This window comes from Pyrgilauda ruficollis, unplaced genomic scaffold (genome assembly GCF_017590135.1).
Source record: "Pyrgilauda ruficollis isolate IOZ18807 unplaced genomic scaffold, ASM1759013v1 scaffold17, whole genome shotgun sequence".
NCBI classification, from domain to species: domain Eukaryota; kingdom Metazoa; phylum Chordata; class Aves; order Passeriformes; family Passeridae; genus Pyrgilauda; species Pyrgilauda ruficollis.
This window is the reverse complement of record NW_024515875.1, coordinates 440530-456946: the sequence shown is the minus strand read 5'-3', so window position 1 is coordinate 456946 and position 16417 is coordinate 440530. Positions and strand designations below refer to the sequence as shown.

Genomic DNA, 16417 nt, shown 5'->3' with positions numbered 1-16417 from the left:
AAAATTAGACTAGGCAGAAAACAATGAATAAATGGTTGCATCTATTCCTCCTATGTAAAGCTTCTTAAATCACCCGCTGGAAGTTTGCAAACAAGAAAATTAAACAAGAAAATAAAACAGCGAGTGCTGCAGCATCACATTCTTGAGTTCACTTATAGAAAAATACAGTCAGTTCTGAGGTCTGTCTTCAAGCCAGAGAAAGCATTTAAATATTTGATTTGGTGCTGAGTGTCCAGTTCTCCTAAGAAACAGCAAACATTTTTATTCATCTTGTCTGGCCAGCACAGAAAAAAAAAGGGAAGCCAGTCTAGACATGCCGGAAGGAAAAATCATTGGAGTGACCTCAATTCCCCACTATAAGATGAAACACACATCAGCACCAGTGCTCCTATTTCTGTTATAAACTCCTAGCAGCTCCTTAAATATCTCTTGTTCTGACAGTAGAGAAAGAGTCACTGTCAAATATCTGTTATTGGATAGTCTCACAAGTAAATGAGGGCATGGAAGCTACATTTGAAATATCAAAGTTCTGGCTGTTCTTTTTTCTGCTCAGCTCCCAGAGCACTAGAAAAGCAGGAGGCTTTACATCATCCAGTCTCCTAATGAGAATCTGTACCTTAAGTACCTTTTGAACCTGGCAATGTCAATGAGGCCTTTGCCTCACCTGTCCAGTACTATACTGGGTGTCTACTCACTGCTCCAGCAGCTGACAGTAGAAACTCTCTTTGTAAAGAACAACATATATTTCCATGCTCTAAAATCACTGCCACTTGGCTGGCAAATGTGGAACAGAATGTTACAAGGATCAGAGAGCTCTGCAACATGGAGAACTCAAGAAAAACACTTTAGCTTCTTTATTGATTCAAATAAAAGGCACTTGAAGTGAAATGGCTGCTTCTTCTTCTGTAAAATCACTATAAGAAATACTTTTATCACTTAAAAGGAACATTTTTTTCTGTATCTCTTTAAAGGAACTTATTTTCTGTAAGTCTTTTGAGGTCTGTGTTTAAAAGGCATATAGATAACCTGTGACACATCTGCAAAGGGTTAAGTGACTAATTTTGGTGAGGAAGAAATTACAAAGGCAGAAAAGTGACCTACCTGCCAGAACCAGCTGCCCTGTAATATGCAGAGGCTTGTACGGAGCATCTCTAGCACAATACTGCCACGGAAAAAAACTTCCAAAAATATGCAGGCAGCAGCTCCAAAGATAGCAAATAGCAGTAACTGATGAACATGAACATCCAGCATGGCCCTCCCATGAAGATGGTAGCAGAAGAGAAAACCTGGAATAAATTGTGATCAGTTTAAGATAATTTCTTCCCTTGCAATTTCCCTGCATCTGCCTTTAGAAAACAGTGAAACATTTATGGCATTTCTCTTTATGCCAGTGTCACCTTCACTCACACTGGCTTTAGCTAACCAGTTGTGTGCCATGTCAGTACTACATCAAACACATGCCTGAGCTACTGAGCCCTTACCTAAAACAGGCTTTTGCTGCTATTTCCATAACATTTCTGTAGCTGTCTGAGCAGGTAGGAGAGCTAAGATACACCTTTGCAATGCAGGATCATGACTGGGCAGTGTAAGGAGGGCCAAGACTCATCTTTTTGTGATCTCTTTGAAGTCTTTCAGGGAGCGAAACAGGCAGCTCCCAGAGGTCACTCTGCAAGGCTGATTGGAGATTCCCAGGCCAATGATAAATGCCCATCCACAGGATTCATGCATATCCCTCCAGGGAGAAGGAAACTGACCTTCAATGAAGACTGCTAAGGAAAGCATCATCCTGTCCATGGCCGCTGGCAGTGCGTTGGTCCCGTGAGCCACGATGTCCACCAGCCCTGAAATGCCATAGAAGAGGTACATGGTGGCATGCTGCCAGTTCATCAGGTGATCCCAGTGCTTCTTCTCGTAGTTGTACAGCTTCAGATGAGGTCCATCAGGAACAAACTGCTCAGCCACCATCCCTGTGCACGAAACAAGAAGAAAAACCATTTGTTCTGGTACTTATGGTGTAAACTGATGGCAAGTCTTTACACAAACAGTAGAGGCAGCAATACATCCCCATGCAGCATCATGCCAGCAAGGTTGAGGTTTTAGCGTCACATAATCTGCAGAGTGGAGAGCCAGGGGAAATCAGGCTTCAGCTCCACTCCTGGTGGAACTATTTGCATCTTGCAGTTTCCGGCAATGAAAATGAAAAAAGCTTATTCTGTGCTGCTTTTTCTTCTTTTAAACAATTGCTATTGTAGCAGTCCTCTGACCAGATTTTTCAGCTGCCTTTTCCAGTGGTTCAAACATGAGCATAACACACACTAAAGTCTCCAAAAGAAAGATCTACCATTTCAGTGCCCTGCCACATGCGGGATGACAGAGTTCAGACTCATAATTCAAAGGGGATTTTTCCTCTAAAGCCATAAAAGGAAACCCCTCCACCGTGCAGAGTCATTAAAAGTCCCATGGGAATGTACACGGAGTTAGTATTTGAATCACTGCTCCACTCTCTCCCTTACCTTGGCCCCTCAGTGTTTTGCCAACTAGCTGAGGTACTCCAGCAAGGGAAAACTGCTTTTAAATGCTTTGTATGATCAATGAAGTTTGGGGAGGGTTTAAAAGTTGTTCTGCTTTAAAAACATAAAAGCTGATTACATTGTTTATAAAGCATAGGCCAGCATCTGCTGTAAAAGTAGATATGCTGTAGAGTAAATGCAGTGTTGTTCCACCCTTATTTCCAGCTTTCCTAACATGGAAACAGCAGGTTTTACTCCTGATGCCTTTACTGTCTTAGCCAAGCAGTTTTTCCATACTTTTGATTTGAATTGGAATTTCCATATGTTAAAATAAGAACCTGTGGTTTCAAAGTGAAAATAGAAACAGTACATTAATGTTTTAGCTGCCAAACTACCTCTAGACACAGACTGGGAGATTTGTAGGAAAGGTGTCCACAATCAAGCCTCAAAATGAATGCTATTATTTAGATTTTTATCATTTTTTAATGATAAAACTGTATACACAACATGCCTTCAGTGCTGATATATCTTAACAGAAAGGAAGGAAAAGCAAGAACAAGACTCTGTCACAGCCTGCACCTTGATTAGAAATGAGGCAACTGGGCATCTAAAGAAGAGTAGACAAATAGAATCTAGAAGTGCAAAAATGCTTAAAATTTAGCTATTTTTCAACTTGAGCCACAGATGCTGAGCTCCTCAGACCCCCTGTTGTTTAGTTTATTTACCTTCTAAAGCCAAATCACTACCACACAGCCTGCCAGGATGTAAACAAGAACTAAACACTTTCAGCCAGCTACACAGCTCCCAAAACCATCCCAGTGGGTTTGTACCAGGCCTGGACACAACGGAAGGACAAACAGCTCCCCCACACCCCATCACAACAGTCCTGCAGCAATAAGATCTGGAGTTCAGTCTTTTTGCATGAAAATTTTCACTTTTGACTGAGATTAATCAAAAAATCATCTGCATTATTTACATATTTTATCAATAAATCAGTGGAGGCTTCCAACATCTGAGGTGGTTGAATTCAAAACAGAAAAGCAACACCTTCACAGTCTGGTGCTCTCAGCATGCACATGGGAGCCCCTTGCCTAAATATCTTGTCTCCCTCCCTGCACAGTGAACAGAACATGAACACTGAGATGTGGTCAGGAGCAGTCAAGTGGTCAGGAGTGGTCAGGAGACCTCACAGAAGCTCCAGAAGAGCACTATGGATGGAAACCATGCTATGGCCACAGCTGTGTAATTAGCAGTAGCCCCACCACTTCTCAGTGGTTAAAGGGCAAAAGAGCAGAACAAAAGGAGATTCATTTTATGAGATAACAAAATTTAAAGCAAAAAGTGTTGGAAGGTACAGCCTGCCCTTAGTCCACCTCACTTACCAATGAGGGCAAAGACAGCTTTGATGATGCCCTCAACAAACTCCAGGCGCTGGAATCCTGCCCTGGAGCCAAGGTAGCAAGCGTTCTTGTTTTTTCGACAGGCATACTTCAGTGGATACTTCACTGACCACCACAAGCCAAAAAGAAGGAAAAAGCTTCCAGGGAGGGCATGCCCTTTGAAATTGCCCATGGTTTTCTGCTAGGCAATACCTGAGGAAGAAACAAACAGAGACCGATTATGGGAATAGTGGGAGAATTCTGTGGGCTATAATTTTAAAGTATCTCCTTGCATAGATCAAATGGGTGTCATTGAATTGAGTACTCACAGTTAATTTAAAAACAAATTTGGGTACTTTACCCCCCAGCCAGTCTCCCCAGTTTCATAGCTTTGCAGAAGCAGCAGAGCAGCTGACCTGAAATGCAGAGCTGGCAGTCAGCAGGGCAGGAGCAGGAAAAGACATGGCACACTACGTCTTGCTGTAGAAGTTGAGCTAGAGAAAGAGAGAATCTGAATACTCACTATTTGGTTCTTTCACCTTCAGAGAGAGTGTTATATTTTTTTTCCTTCACAAGAGGAAACCAAGACAATACCTGACTGAAGGAAAAATGAATTGCATACCCATCAAATGGGTAAATATTCACTAGTAAATTGTATTTTTTTAATTTCAATCCAGATGTCTTGTTATGATTTACAAACATGAAGTAATTCTCATTATTTATGGGTGAATTATGCATCCACCACTAGATATATATTATCAAGTACATCAAGTGCACTGTGTGACAAGGTTATTACTTGGTCAGGATTATGTAGTCATTTAAAAGCAGTGCCATTCATAATCCTAGTAATTCTGGTCATCATCCCAAAATATGGGATAGTTGCCTTTGAGCCAGTGGCTTCTTCATTAAAATGATGGTTCTAATATTAAATTGCAATTTTTCTTTAAGATATAGAAATTGAGTTATTGTGCCTCATGCCCCAAAGGCATACTGAGTCTCTGCACAGGCAGCAATCAAGAATAACCACTTTAGAAGGATTGGCAGTCTGTACTTTCTGTTATTATTGTTGCTGACTTAAAAGTTCAATTGCCACACTGCACTGGAGCTATATGGCTATGAATGGCACACGGAAGCTCTAGTATATTTTTCTTTTTCATGAGTATTTCCTATGGCCAGCTCTGCATAAGAAGTTTTAAACTGCAGCTTCTGGGCCATGGAGTACTTGCAGGGTTCATATAAGGCTGTCTAGTCACGTAGTGTCAGCCCTCTCCTATTTCTGGAGGCTAAACTCGACTGAAATTTTACCTTTTTTTTTTTTTTGGGAAGAGAAACTTTTCCACATGCACAGGTCCTGGAGTTCTCCTAAGACTATCCCAACTGCATGAGGAGAAGTGGCCTCTATAGCCACAAAGGAAAATAAAAGAAAATACAACTGTTCATGCATAGCATGAGTCTGGTCTGATTTAAACAGGATGCAGTCCTGCAGCCCCTGCCTGTCCCCTCTTCTTCCAGAGCTGAACTCTCCCACTGCAAGGGCTGCTGAGTGGGAGAGGTGAGCTTTAAAAGCTTTCCCTGGATAATACCCTGGTTACCTAGTTTCTAGGGAAGCACTGGGGAAGCACAAGCGCAGAGAAAAGTGATGCTGGTTACCCAAGCAAGCCCATTGCTGGATGTGTCCCTGCAGGTGTTGCAGGGTCTGGTGTCTGCATGTGGAAGCTGGGAAGGAGAGCGTGTGGAGATGCTCAGGGAAGCAGCACTGCCAGTCATGGGGCAGCCAAAGGGGGCACGTGTTTATGAACAAAACCTAAAGCACTCCCACTTGGGATTTCTGCTGTGTGGGAAAGCCTCCTGCAGCTGAGGGTCCAAGAGCTGGAAGAGCCTTTCTCTGCATTCTCTGCCTCCCCCACTACCCTTAAAGTTCTGCTGGGTTGATGCCTGTGTGTTTTATTTGCAGGTGGGGAAAGCACTGATTGCTCTGCAGCAGCCCACAGCACAGTGGGGCTCTCAGTGGTGAGGTCTGGGGAGCTCAGCCCCATAGGTGGGACCCAGCCCTTGCTATCTCAGCCAAGAAGTTCTTTCTTCGTTTTGGGACACCAGTACTCACTGCACCACTGTTTGCCTCAGTAAGGGGCAGTACTAACAGCTGTAGACAGTCCTCTAAACTTTGCTTTAACCTTTAAAATACTTCTTTTGCTTTTCAAACCTTAATTTCTGAGGTTTTTTAAACATGCTGGCCTGGAAGGCACTGCTGTCTTTTTGGTCACATTGGTCTTTTCCCTTCTTTGACTGAAAGGAAGAGGGGAGAAGAGGGGAGGAGAGGGGAGTGGCTTTTCCTCACCACATCTTATCTCACTGAACATGGTTCATTGGAAAGACTTTATTCATTATCATTATTATTCACCACAGGTACAAAGCAGTTCAAAAGGAACCATTTACCCTGTACTGCACATCAAAGCAAAACAATGGATTAGAAAGATAAAGGAAACCTCTGAGTAACTTTCCCTTAGGAGAATACAGCTACAGTAGCAGTGAAATGAAGAATTGTGTTGACAACATTTGTAGTAAAACTTCAAAAGTAATTCTCAATCTGTAAATTTACACCTGGGTTACCTAGCTTTTTAAACACTGGAGGATTTTTTCTGCACTAAATCTGGGCAAACTATCAAGAAACTTTGTTTTGAACTATTTTTTCCCTTTCAAAATAAGCAAAAAAGAACAAAAGACTGATACAGCAGCTGATGTTCCACATCCAACGTAAACAAAACAGAACCAGAAAAATTACTTTTTTGCTAAAAGAAGTACAATCACATATTATTAGCTTTAGAGAGTGTAAACTTCAGACTGAGTTCATCCAAAGGTGTTAGGGATTATTTGTAGGATTTCTCTAGAAAGACACATCAGTTCTGCTGGCCAGCTGTTGTGGCAAACCTTTGGAATGCTGCATCTCAACACAGCTGGTTTCAGAAAGGAGTTATACAACTTACCCTTTAAAGTTCTAGTGAACTTAAAAACATCATGACAGAGCTTGCCTTAAACTGATTAAACTTCCCAATTCATGAGCTTTCTTTTTCAGGCCTGAGAGCTCCTTTTGGTGAGTCTAGAAGTCACCTGCCAACACCCACTGTTTTGATGTGACTGAGAAGTTTTGTCTGCAAATAAACTGGGGGATAGTGCACAGTTTAGGGGCTCAGTATGAAACTGAGGATATGGTGAGGCTAAGCACAGACTCCTCAGTAGGAAAGTGACTGTGGGGTCAGGAGATGCATCTGGGAGGTGGAAGGCAGAGGTGTAATGGGAGGTGAAAGGAGAGGAGAGCAATATGTCAGGCTGCTGCCTTTCCATGAGGCACTTTGGCATTCCCCTGTGCAGCCTGGGACAAAACATCTGTCAGCTCTTCTGCACAGCTTGAGAGCCAGACAGTTTTGGTACAGCAGGTGCTATTTACTGGATAAAGATGGCATCAGCATGTTATGATGATACTTGATAAATTTGAGGGCTTCTTTTTACAGAGCCTTATCAGTCTTTATCTGCAATGTCAGACTGATGTCGCAGAATGTGCAAATCCAAGACTGTTTCTTTTACCCTCAGTGATTTCAGGGCCAAGTCTCTTGTCAGAGCCACAGTCATGTTCTCAGCAGCAAACATTCCTTGCTACCCACAACCCTCCCTAGAGTTCATCATCTTAGATTGGATATCAGGAGAAATTTCTTCACTGAAAGAACTGTCAAGCCACTGCCCAGGGAAGTGGTGGGATCATCATTCCTGGAGATATTAAAAAGGTATGGAGATGTGGCTCCTGGGACGTTGGCAGTGCTGTGTTAATGGTTGGACTGAATAATCTGAAAGGTCTTTTCCTACCTAAACAATTCTGTGATTCTGTGGTCTGCCAGAGCTGTAAGCAGAGTTGACCCATAGACGGGGGCCATGAGGCCTGGCCCCAAAGCCACCCGGTCCCACCAGGTGCCACACACATTCCTTTAGCTGGTGACATGCTTGACAACTTCAATTCTGTCCAAATCCTTCTCCTAACTCTGCCAGGAAAAGGCAGTGGTTCTGCCTTTTCCTACAAAAGGCACACAGCCATCAAAAGGCTCACAGCTGGCATCACAGAATCACACAGAATCACCGAATCACTAGGTGGGAAGAGACCTTCATGATCATCGAGTCCCACCCAGCCCTAACACCTCAACTAAACCATGACACCAAGTGCCACATCCAAACTTTTTTCAAACACATCCAGGGATGGTGACTCCACCACCTCCATGAGGAAGCCATTCCAGAACTTTATCACTCTTTCTGTAAAAGCTTGTTCCTAATATCCAGAACTTTATCACTCTTTCTGTAAAAGCTTGTTCCTAATATCCAGCCTATTATCAACCCTTGGCGCAGTTTAGCCTACCTGAGCTATCCTGGCCACGGCAGCCCACAGGGCATAGCCCAGCTGGAAACTGCCGCGATAGAGAGCAGCTTTGCAAGCTCATCTGCCAGCTCCTTCATCACCCTGGCATGGATCCCATCTGGGCCCACAGATTTATGAATATCGAAGAGGCTCAGCAGTTCTCTGACTGCCTCCTCTTGAATAATGGCAGGACCATTCGGCTCCCTGATATCATCGAGCAACCCAGGAGGACAGTTGTCCTGAAGGCAAGTCTTCTCACTAAAAACTAAGACGAAGAAAGCCTTAAGCACCTCTGCCTTCTTCTCATCTGCAGTTACCAAGTTCCCTCCTGCATCCAGTAGAGAACAGAGGTTGGTCTTACCTTTCCTCTTGCTGTTAATGTATTTGTAAAAATATTTTTTATTATTCATAACAAAAGTTGCCAAATTAAGTTTGAACTGAGCTTTGGCTTCCCTAATGTTTTCCTACGTGCCCTGGCAACCCCCTTAAAAACTTCCTGAGAGATCCTTCTACCAAAGATGATGCATCCTCTTTTTATTCCTAAGTTCCTCCAAATCCTACTTGCCCATCCAGGATGGACATTTGCCTCATTGACTCGTCTTTTGGCACACAGGGACAGTCTGTTCCTGTGCCCTCAAGACTTCTGTTTTGATGAACGCCCACCTTTCCTGAACTCCTTTGTTTTTAAGGGCTGCTTCCCAAGGAACTCTCTGAATAATTCTCCTAAACAGGCCAAAGTCTGCCCTCCAAAAGTCCAATGTAAAAGTCTTATTGATGTTCCTCCTGATTTCACCGAATATTGAGAACTCTATAATTTCATGATCACTGTGCCCCAGAGGGTCTCCAACCACCACATCTCCTACCAGCCCACCCCTATTTGCAAACAACAGATCCAACATAGTCCCTCCCCTGGCAGGCTCACTCAACAGCTGTGGCAAAAAGTTGTCCTCCCCACACTCTAAAAATTTCCTGGACTGCCTCTTCTCTGCTATATTAAGTTCCCACAGCTGTCTGGTAGGTTAAAGTCACCTACAAGAACAAAGGCTGGTGATCCTGAAATATTCCCTAGCTACTTTTAGAATGAGTTGTCCACCTCTTCTTCCTGGTTGGGTGGATGATAACAGACTCCCAGTAGGATGTCAGCCTTGTTGGCCTTCACCTTAATTCTTACCCACAGACACTCAACTTCATCATCATTAGTGTCAACACCTATGGCGTCCAAGGCCTCCCTAACATAAAGGGCCACCCCTCCACCTCTTCTCCCTCTCTTGTCTCCTCTGAAGAGTTTGTAGCCATCCAGTGCAGCACTCCAGCCACGTGAGTCATCCCACCACATTTCTGTGATGGCAGCTACATCACAGCTCTGCTGCTGCACCATGGCCTCCAGCTCTTGTTTGTTACCTAGCTCTGTGCATCAGTGTACGTGCACCTCAGCTGGGCTGCTGATTTCATCCCTGACTCAGGCTTACCACCCTTGGGCCTGCTTCCAGACAGCCCAGCTGCATCCCCTTCCCCCTTCAAACCTACTTTAAAGCCCTCTCAATCAGTTCTGCTGGTTCATGAGCTAAAATCCCTCTGCCCTTAACAGAGAGATGGAGCCCATCCAGTTCCAGCAGGCCAGATGCCATAAAAGTTGCCCCATGATTGAAGAATCCAAAATTCTGCTGATGACAGCAACCCTTGAGCCACTTGTTGATAATGTGAGTTCTCCTGTTCATCATTTATCCCTGCCACTAAAGGGACTGAGCAGAACACTACCTGTACTCCTGCTCTATCAACCACTTGACCCAGTGCCCTGAAGTTCTTTTTAATTGCCCTGACACTCCTTTTTCCAGTCTCATCACTGCCAGCCTGGAGTATCAGCAGTGGGTAATAATCAGAAGGCTGAATCAGCCCAGACAGTCTCTCAGTGATATCCCATACCCAGGCCCAGGGAGGCAGCATCCCTGTGGGATGGGTCAGGTTGACATACAGGGCGCTCTGTTCCCCTCAGAAGGGAGTCACCCACCATGACTGCCCTGCTTTTCTTTTTAGTGTCAGAGGTGCTGATCTGACAGATGAAGTAATTGGGAGGCTCACTGGGCAGATCACTTTCTTCACTTGGCCACAGTTGTCCCCTCAGGTGACAGGGCTGCCTTTCCAGCACATGTACATCCTTGCCTATTGCAGATCACATGGCCACTGTTATCTGCTAACCCCTAGGATTCTTGCAGGATCACTCACTCCTCATGTCTCCACCCTGAAGGTTCACCACCCAGGACCTTTCCACCACCCCCAGCAAGCAGCCTTGGAGCCACAGCAGCCAGGGCAAATTTTGAGATCTAGCAAAGCAAATTTTGGAGTCAAAATGAGGGAAAGTCCCCCTCTGCCAACCAGCAGGGCTGCTGCTCCAAAGAGCATGCCTAGGAACTGGACAAGGCACACATTCCAGCCCAGATCCAGGCTTTTCACACCAAGTGCCCCTTGAAAAGCTGCTGTCATCAGAGTGTGGGGCACACCAGCACAGGAGGCTGCTGTCAGGGCTCCAGGACAGCCACAGGTTTTAGCTGCCTCAGTCAGACTCACCCAAGGATCCCATCATGGCACCCCCTACTCAGGGGCCTGTGGTCTCAGGTGAACTGGAGAAAAAGGTAATTAGGCATAATTATGGCAACAATCTCAATTGTTGAGGTTGTTTATAAATTTTAAGTACCAGTCAATGTTTCTGCAGCTGATTGGAATAAAGAAAAAGAATAATTTACAGCTACCTGTGAATGTGAGATGCTTTTTTTTAATGTGAGAGCTCCAAGCATAGTTTTTCTTACAATAACCACAGAAAGCACTGCATGATTAAGGTTTTTCCAGTAATGAGAAAGCTGCATGGTATTGCAAAAGTGTTTTACATGCACACTTTGCCAAACCAATATAGGCTGTTCACAGTTGCCAACAAATTCCCCATGTAGCCATAAAGCTTTGTGTATCTGGGTTGTTCATCCCTCTGTTCAGGCTGCATCTTACTCGTTGGGGTCAGAAGGGAACATGGGATTCCACTGAAAAAGGAGGCTTCCAAGTGAGCACTCAAGAAAAGGTGTGCATTTTTGTGGCTATTAAGAGCTGCCTTTTTAGCCTGAAAATTATCTCACACCATCAGAAGCATGAAAGTCAGGAAAGAAATAGACTCAGATGATTGACTGAAATATCTTCTGATGATTATGGGAGAGATGTTTTCTAACATTTACCAGTTTGATTTCTGATCTCCACTTTTGTGGGGTCCAAGTCAAGACTTGCAAGTGCTGTGGAGAAACCCTACAGGCCACCTGGTTACTCAGAAGGCTTCTCAACTGCTTCTGGAAGAGCTAGAGTAGCTTGCCTTTTATCCCTTTTCCCTTTAAAGGACAGACAGAGGTTTAGGCAGCGCAACCTATGTGGGACAGGGACATGAGCAGTAGCTTAGCCAGAGCCTGCCCTGCAGCAGGCAGCTTCCCTTCCCTGCACATTCTCCTGCCACAGCAGTATGTCCTGCAATTTCCTGTGTTTGTCAAGCCCTGGGGGATTCTACAGAGTCGACCAGAAATATGGATTTCTTTTCCAGAAATGTTATAAAGCCACAAACTCTGCTGCAATGCTTCCATTTCTGCTACACAACCATATGACAACAAAGGTTAAGCTCAATGATCAAACATCACCAATTTTTTCTTCCATATGCTAGATTAGAAAATAGTGATGTGGAGTTTATAATATTTGATGGGAAATGTTTATTTATCCATAACAGCTGTGGGAATGGATTGTGATATTGGTGAGAATGATGTACCCAGATAAGAGGAGGAAATAACAATTGTAGGCATTTTCTAATCAGTGCACAAGCTGTGATCATACAGCTTTTACAAAAAATGGAAACCAGCAAAGCTGAAATGCATGTAAGACAAAGAAAATCACAGACAAGTTTAATTCAGTATCAAAGTTTCCTACTTGCAGCTAAAGATCTATTCAAGAGGCAAGTGCCTTTTGTCCTGCAGCCATTATGCTGTAAACACCACAGACAGCCAGGCTGACTGAAAAACTGCCTGCTCCAAGTACAGTGTTCACTAAACACACCCCTGGTTTCATGTCATGACTGAAAGCATTTCAGTGATTACAGCTCCATGTTTCCAGATGAGATCACTGCTCTGGTGTTAAGGAAATACTCAGCTGGCACCTATAGCTGCTTTAGAATTAGACTGGAACTAAGCACTGTGTTTATGAAAGCAGGACAAAGACTATTTGAAATGCTGAAAAGTAACAGGACAGCCTTGGTGGTTTTGGCCTATGGGTGTGGGAGATAAAGATTTTCAGGTAAAGAAAAAAAAAAAAGAAATGTCATAAACACACATGTCCAAAGTCTGTAGGAGAAGAATTCAAGCCTTGAGAGAATCTTCAAGCCTAGAAGACAGGGATAAAAACCAAAAATCCTAGAGGTAATGACCAGAAATCTATCTGCTGGCCCTAAAAAAAAGGGACTCTGGGACACAATCTCCCACAGTGATGAGTTAGGGCCCACAGCTTGTACCACTCTATTCTTTTTCAGTGCCTCGCATCTGTCAGAGACTCTGCCTTCCCAGATACTTGTCAGCCTCTGAGTGCTCCTCACTGTGTTTGGTATCTCTCATAACCCTCCATTTTCTGGCTCTCTTTCCCCGTTCTCTGCACATCTGCTGACTGTTTCTGCTCCCACAGATGAGCAGGCTATCTCCAGGGGTTACCCAGGGACAACAAGTACTACATAACAATCTTACCATTGGCTCTTGATATCTGAGCAGCTGCTCGTCTGGGGATATGAATTTTTTGTCCTCAGGACTGCCAAATTGGAGCCTTTCTCAGAGCACCACAAGTTCAAAAAACTTACACACACACAAAGTAAACCTGGTAAGTGCATGGGACACATGAGAGTAATTTTTTCCTAGGAAAGATTCATAGTTCCTGTACTGGTCATAAACCCTGGTATTTCCTAGCACTGGCTGAAATGAAGGGTGGAATAGCATGGGTATGTCAGTAGAATATTGCAGGTAGAGCAGTGCTGCCTCTGGTGGGACAGGTTTGGCTCCAGCCATCACAGCCACTTCTGTGCCCACAGTGGGGTGCCTCCTGTGGGGTGACCCTCCATCGGTTCCCCAGGCAGAGGAGCAGTTCCCTTCTCCGCAGAGGGTCACAGCAGACTGCTGCCCTCCAGCTGAGGTGCTGCAGGGCTCCTCCCAGCCTGGCAGTTTTTGACTGTGTGTGGCAGAGGCAGAGTGCTGCCAGAGACAGGGCATAAGGAGGGACATGCTGTGACATCCCGCTGCTGTGCTGTGGGAGCTCTTCGGTAACATCTGAGACCATCTCCCCTGCCAGAGCTGGGCTTAGCTGGAGCTCTTAGTGCTTCCCTATTTTAACCCGAGTTGTGCTGGCTAGTGAAATTTCTATATGCGGTCACTCTCCTTTTGAAGTCAATTCCTTTTATCACAGAATCACAAAATCATGAAATTACAGAATGGTTACTGCTGGAAGGGACTTCTGCAGGTCGTCTAGTCCAACCCCCCTGCCAAAGCAGGTTTATCTAGAGCAGGTTGCCCAGGATTGCATCCAGAGGCTTCTTGAATATCTCCAGTGAGGGAGAATCCACAACCTCTCTGGACAGCTTGTCCCAGTGCTCGGCCACCTGCACAGGAAGGAAGTTCTTCATCATAATCAGGTGGAACTTCCTGTGTTTCAGTTTGTGCCCATTGTCCCTTGTCCTGTCACCAGGCACCACTGACAAGATTCTGGCACCATGCTCTTGACACCAGCCCTCAAGATACCTGTATGCATTGATGTGGTTCCCTCTCAGCTGTCTCTTCTTCAGGCTAAACAGGCCCAGCTTCCTCAGCTGTTTCTCTGAAAAGAGATGCTCTAGTCTCCTAATCTTCCTCTGCTGGACCCTCTTCAGTAATTCCTTGTCTTCCTTGAACTCAGGAGACCAGAACTGGACACAGCACCCCAGATGGGGCAGGGCAGACTAGTGGGGAGGGATTACTTGTTCTTTAAAACATCCAAGTCACTTCAAAGAACAACCTCTGCAGGACTCTAGCTATTCCTGGAGTTCCACGGTCCAGCAGAGGTTACACTGCCACTAGGAATATTGCTCCATGGCTTTGCCACAAAAGCCGGTTCTGTGGGGTGTAATCTCTGACTCCTCTTTGTGTTCACTTACATGTTCTTTGCTTCCTAGGAGGGAAAAGGCTTCCTAGGCTAGGAAAATGCCAGGAGAGCAAAAGTTTGATGTATTAACTGATGATTTAGAGATCAGAGCCCTGCTCTGGAGAGGAAATGAAATAAAATATGGATTGGTTTCTGTTGGCATCCTTTTTATAGACCTCCTCCTACAGCATCTTGAAGTATAGTTGGGTTTCAGTGGAATGGTCTCATAAAATAGCAAAGCTGACAGGACTACTAGACTATGGAAAATATTTGTTATAAATACTAATGACCACTTGGGCTGTGAAAGATCCTGCATTTGGCACTTACAAAACTCTTTACACAGACTCTTAGAAGTTACTGCAATTGTTATTTATGTCTGCAAACACTCCTTGAAGACAAGAAGACACAACCCAAAAAAAGGGGGCAGTCTACTGAGAAAACTTAATGCTTGAATGGTCTTCAATTAATATTTTCCACCAGCAAAGAAGCCATATCTGAAAGAGAGCTCTGTGCTTAGAGGAGGACAGGTCGCAGAATCACAGAATCAATTAGCTTGGAAAGCACCTCTCACACCATCGAGTCCAGCCTTTGATCCCCACCCTGCCAGCTACACCAAGGGGTGCTGACTGGCACAGCCAGTCTGTCCTTAAACACCTCCAGGGACAGTGACTCCACCATCTCCCTGGGTGGTCCAATCCAATGTCTTCACCCTTTCTGTGAAGAAATTCTTCCTAATGTCCAACTGAAACCTCTCCAGGCACAGCTTAAGACTATGCCCTTTCATCCTGTCCCTACTTACTTGGGAGAAGAGGCAGACCCACACGTGGCTGCCACCTCCTTTCAGGTAGCTGCAGAGGAAGTGTGAAGGCATGAAGGTGTGAAGCACAGGGCTTGCTGACCTCAATGAGTTATAGTTCTTTGGTTGCAAGGGTTTCTCCCTTACAATAACTACTGGTGACTGTGCAGAAAAGCCATTAGAATTTCTCTTCATTATGTACAGGACCAGATATTGGGGTGACTGAAGCCTTTGAATGAGAAACTGGATTACAAAGACCCTGTTTTCAGGAATCACCAAACACTAACAAAATATGGGAAGCAGAATTGTCATCTGTGCTGTGTGCATTAGTAAGCTTTCATCTTAAGGACAGTCTCAAGTTGACAAAAAAGGAAAGGGAGCTGATATCAACAAAAGTGAGGTCATTATTAAATCCTTGATGGTTTTGATAGGAAGGCCTTGTTTTTCTTACTGAAAAACTACAAAGAGACTCAGCTTCCTAATGTAAAGCTCATAACAGGTCATACTTGGGCAATAAGCAGGTGACACTTGTAGGAGCTGAACTTCTCCTGTCCCCTGCAAGGGAGAAGGCTGGAAACATGGGACATGTGTCCAGAATATTGACTTCTGCTGTGACACTGTGCTTCATTTTGCTGTCTCATCCCATAGAGAGCCAGTCACTTGTTCATGGATCTCTGCTTTATGAAGTTATTCCATTAAATATTCATAACCTTCTGACAGAGTTATAGAATAGTTTGAGTTGGAAGGAACCTTTCCACTTGTCTGGGCAACCAGTGCCAGTGTCTCACCATCCTCCTCACAAAAAAATTCTTTCTTATATCTAACCTAAACAGACTCTCTTTTAGTTTAAAACCATTAGCCCATTTTCCCATCAACAAGCCCTACTAAAAAGACTGTCTCCATCTTCAGCCACCCCATTTGTCTTTGCAGCACAGTTAGGTAGTGTGAGCCCTCATTGCAAACAAAGTGATTAAAAATAAACGTGTAAATCTTATGGATTTGAAGATTGTAACCAATTCCATGAGTGCTTGGGGCTTACAGCATTCTGCTGTGATAAGAAAAAATATATAAAAATTTTCTTATCAGTAATTTTCACAAAGCTGTGCAACAGACCAGGTGGGTGTTTGCACCTAGAACTTTGCCTTGACTAACCTGCCTTTGT

The 16417-nt window shown here is 44.3% G+C and overlaps 1 protein-coding gene across 3 annotated transcripts in view; it reads right to left on the bottom strand.

Annotated features, from left to right (window-relative positions):
- The window catches only part of TMEM45A (transmembrane protein 45A), a 30745-nt gene that overhangs the window by 7247 nt on the left and 7081 nt on the right, over positions 1-16417 (bottom strand). For 2 of the 3 annotated variants that reach the window (XM_041464039.1, XM_041464037.1), the window contains exons 2-4: positions 3893-4102; positions 1755-1967; positions 1102-1286 (exon numbers count right to left, since the gene is read on the bottom strand). In XM_041464039.1, the coding sequence (XP_041319973.1) occupies positions 1102-1286; positions 1755-1967; positions 3893-4082 (588 nt within the window). In that variant the 5' untranslated portion in view covers positions 4083-4102. Of the gene's footprint in view, positions 1-1101; positions 1287-1754; positions 1968-3892; positions 4105-16417 lie in introns of those variants that run through there. The other variant, XM_041464038.1, reaches the window with a different exon arrangement.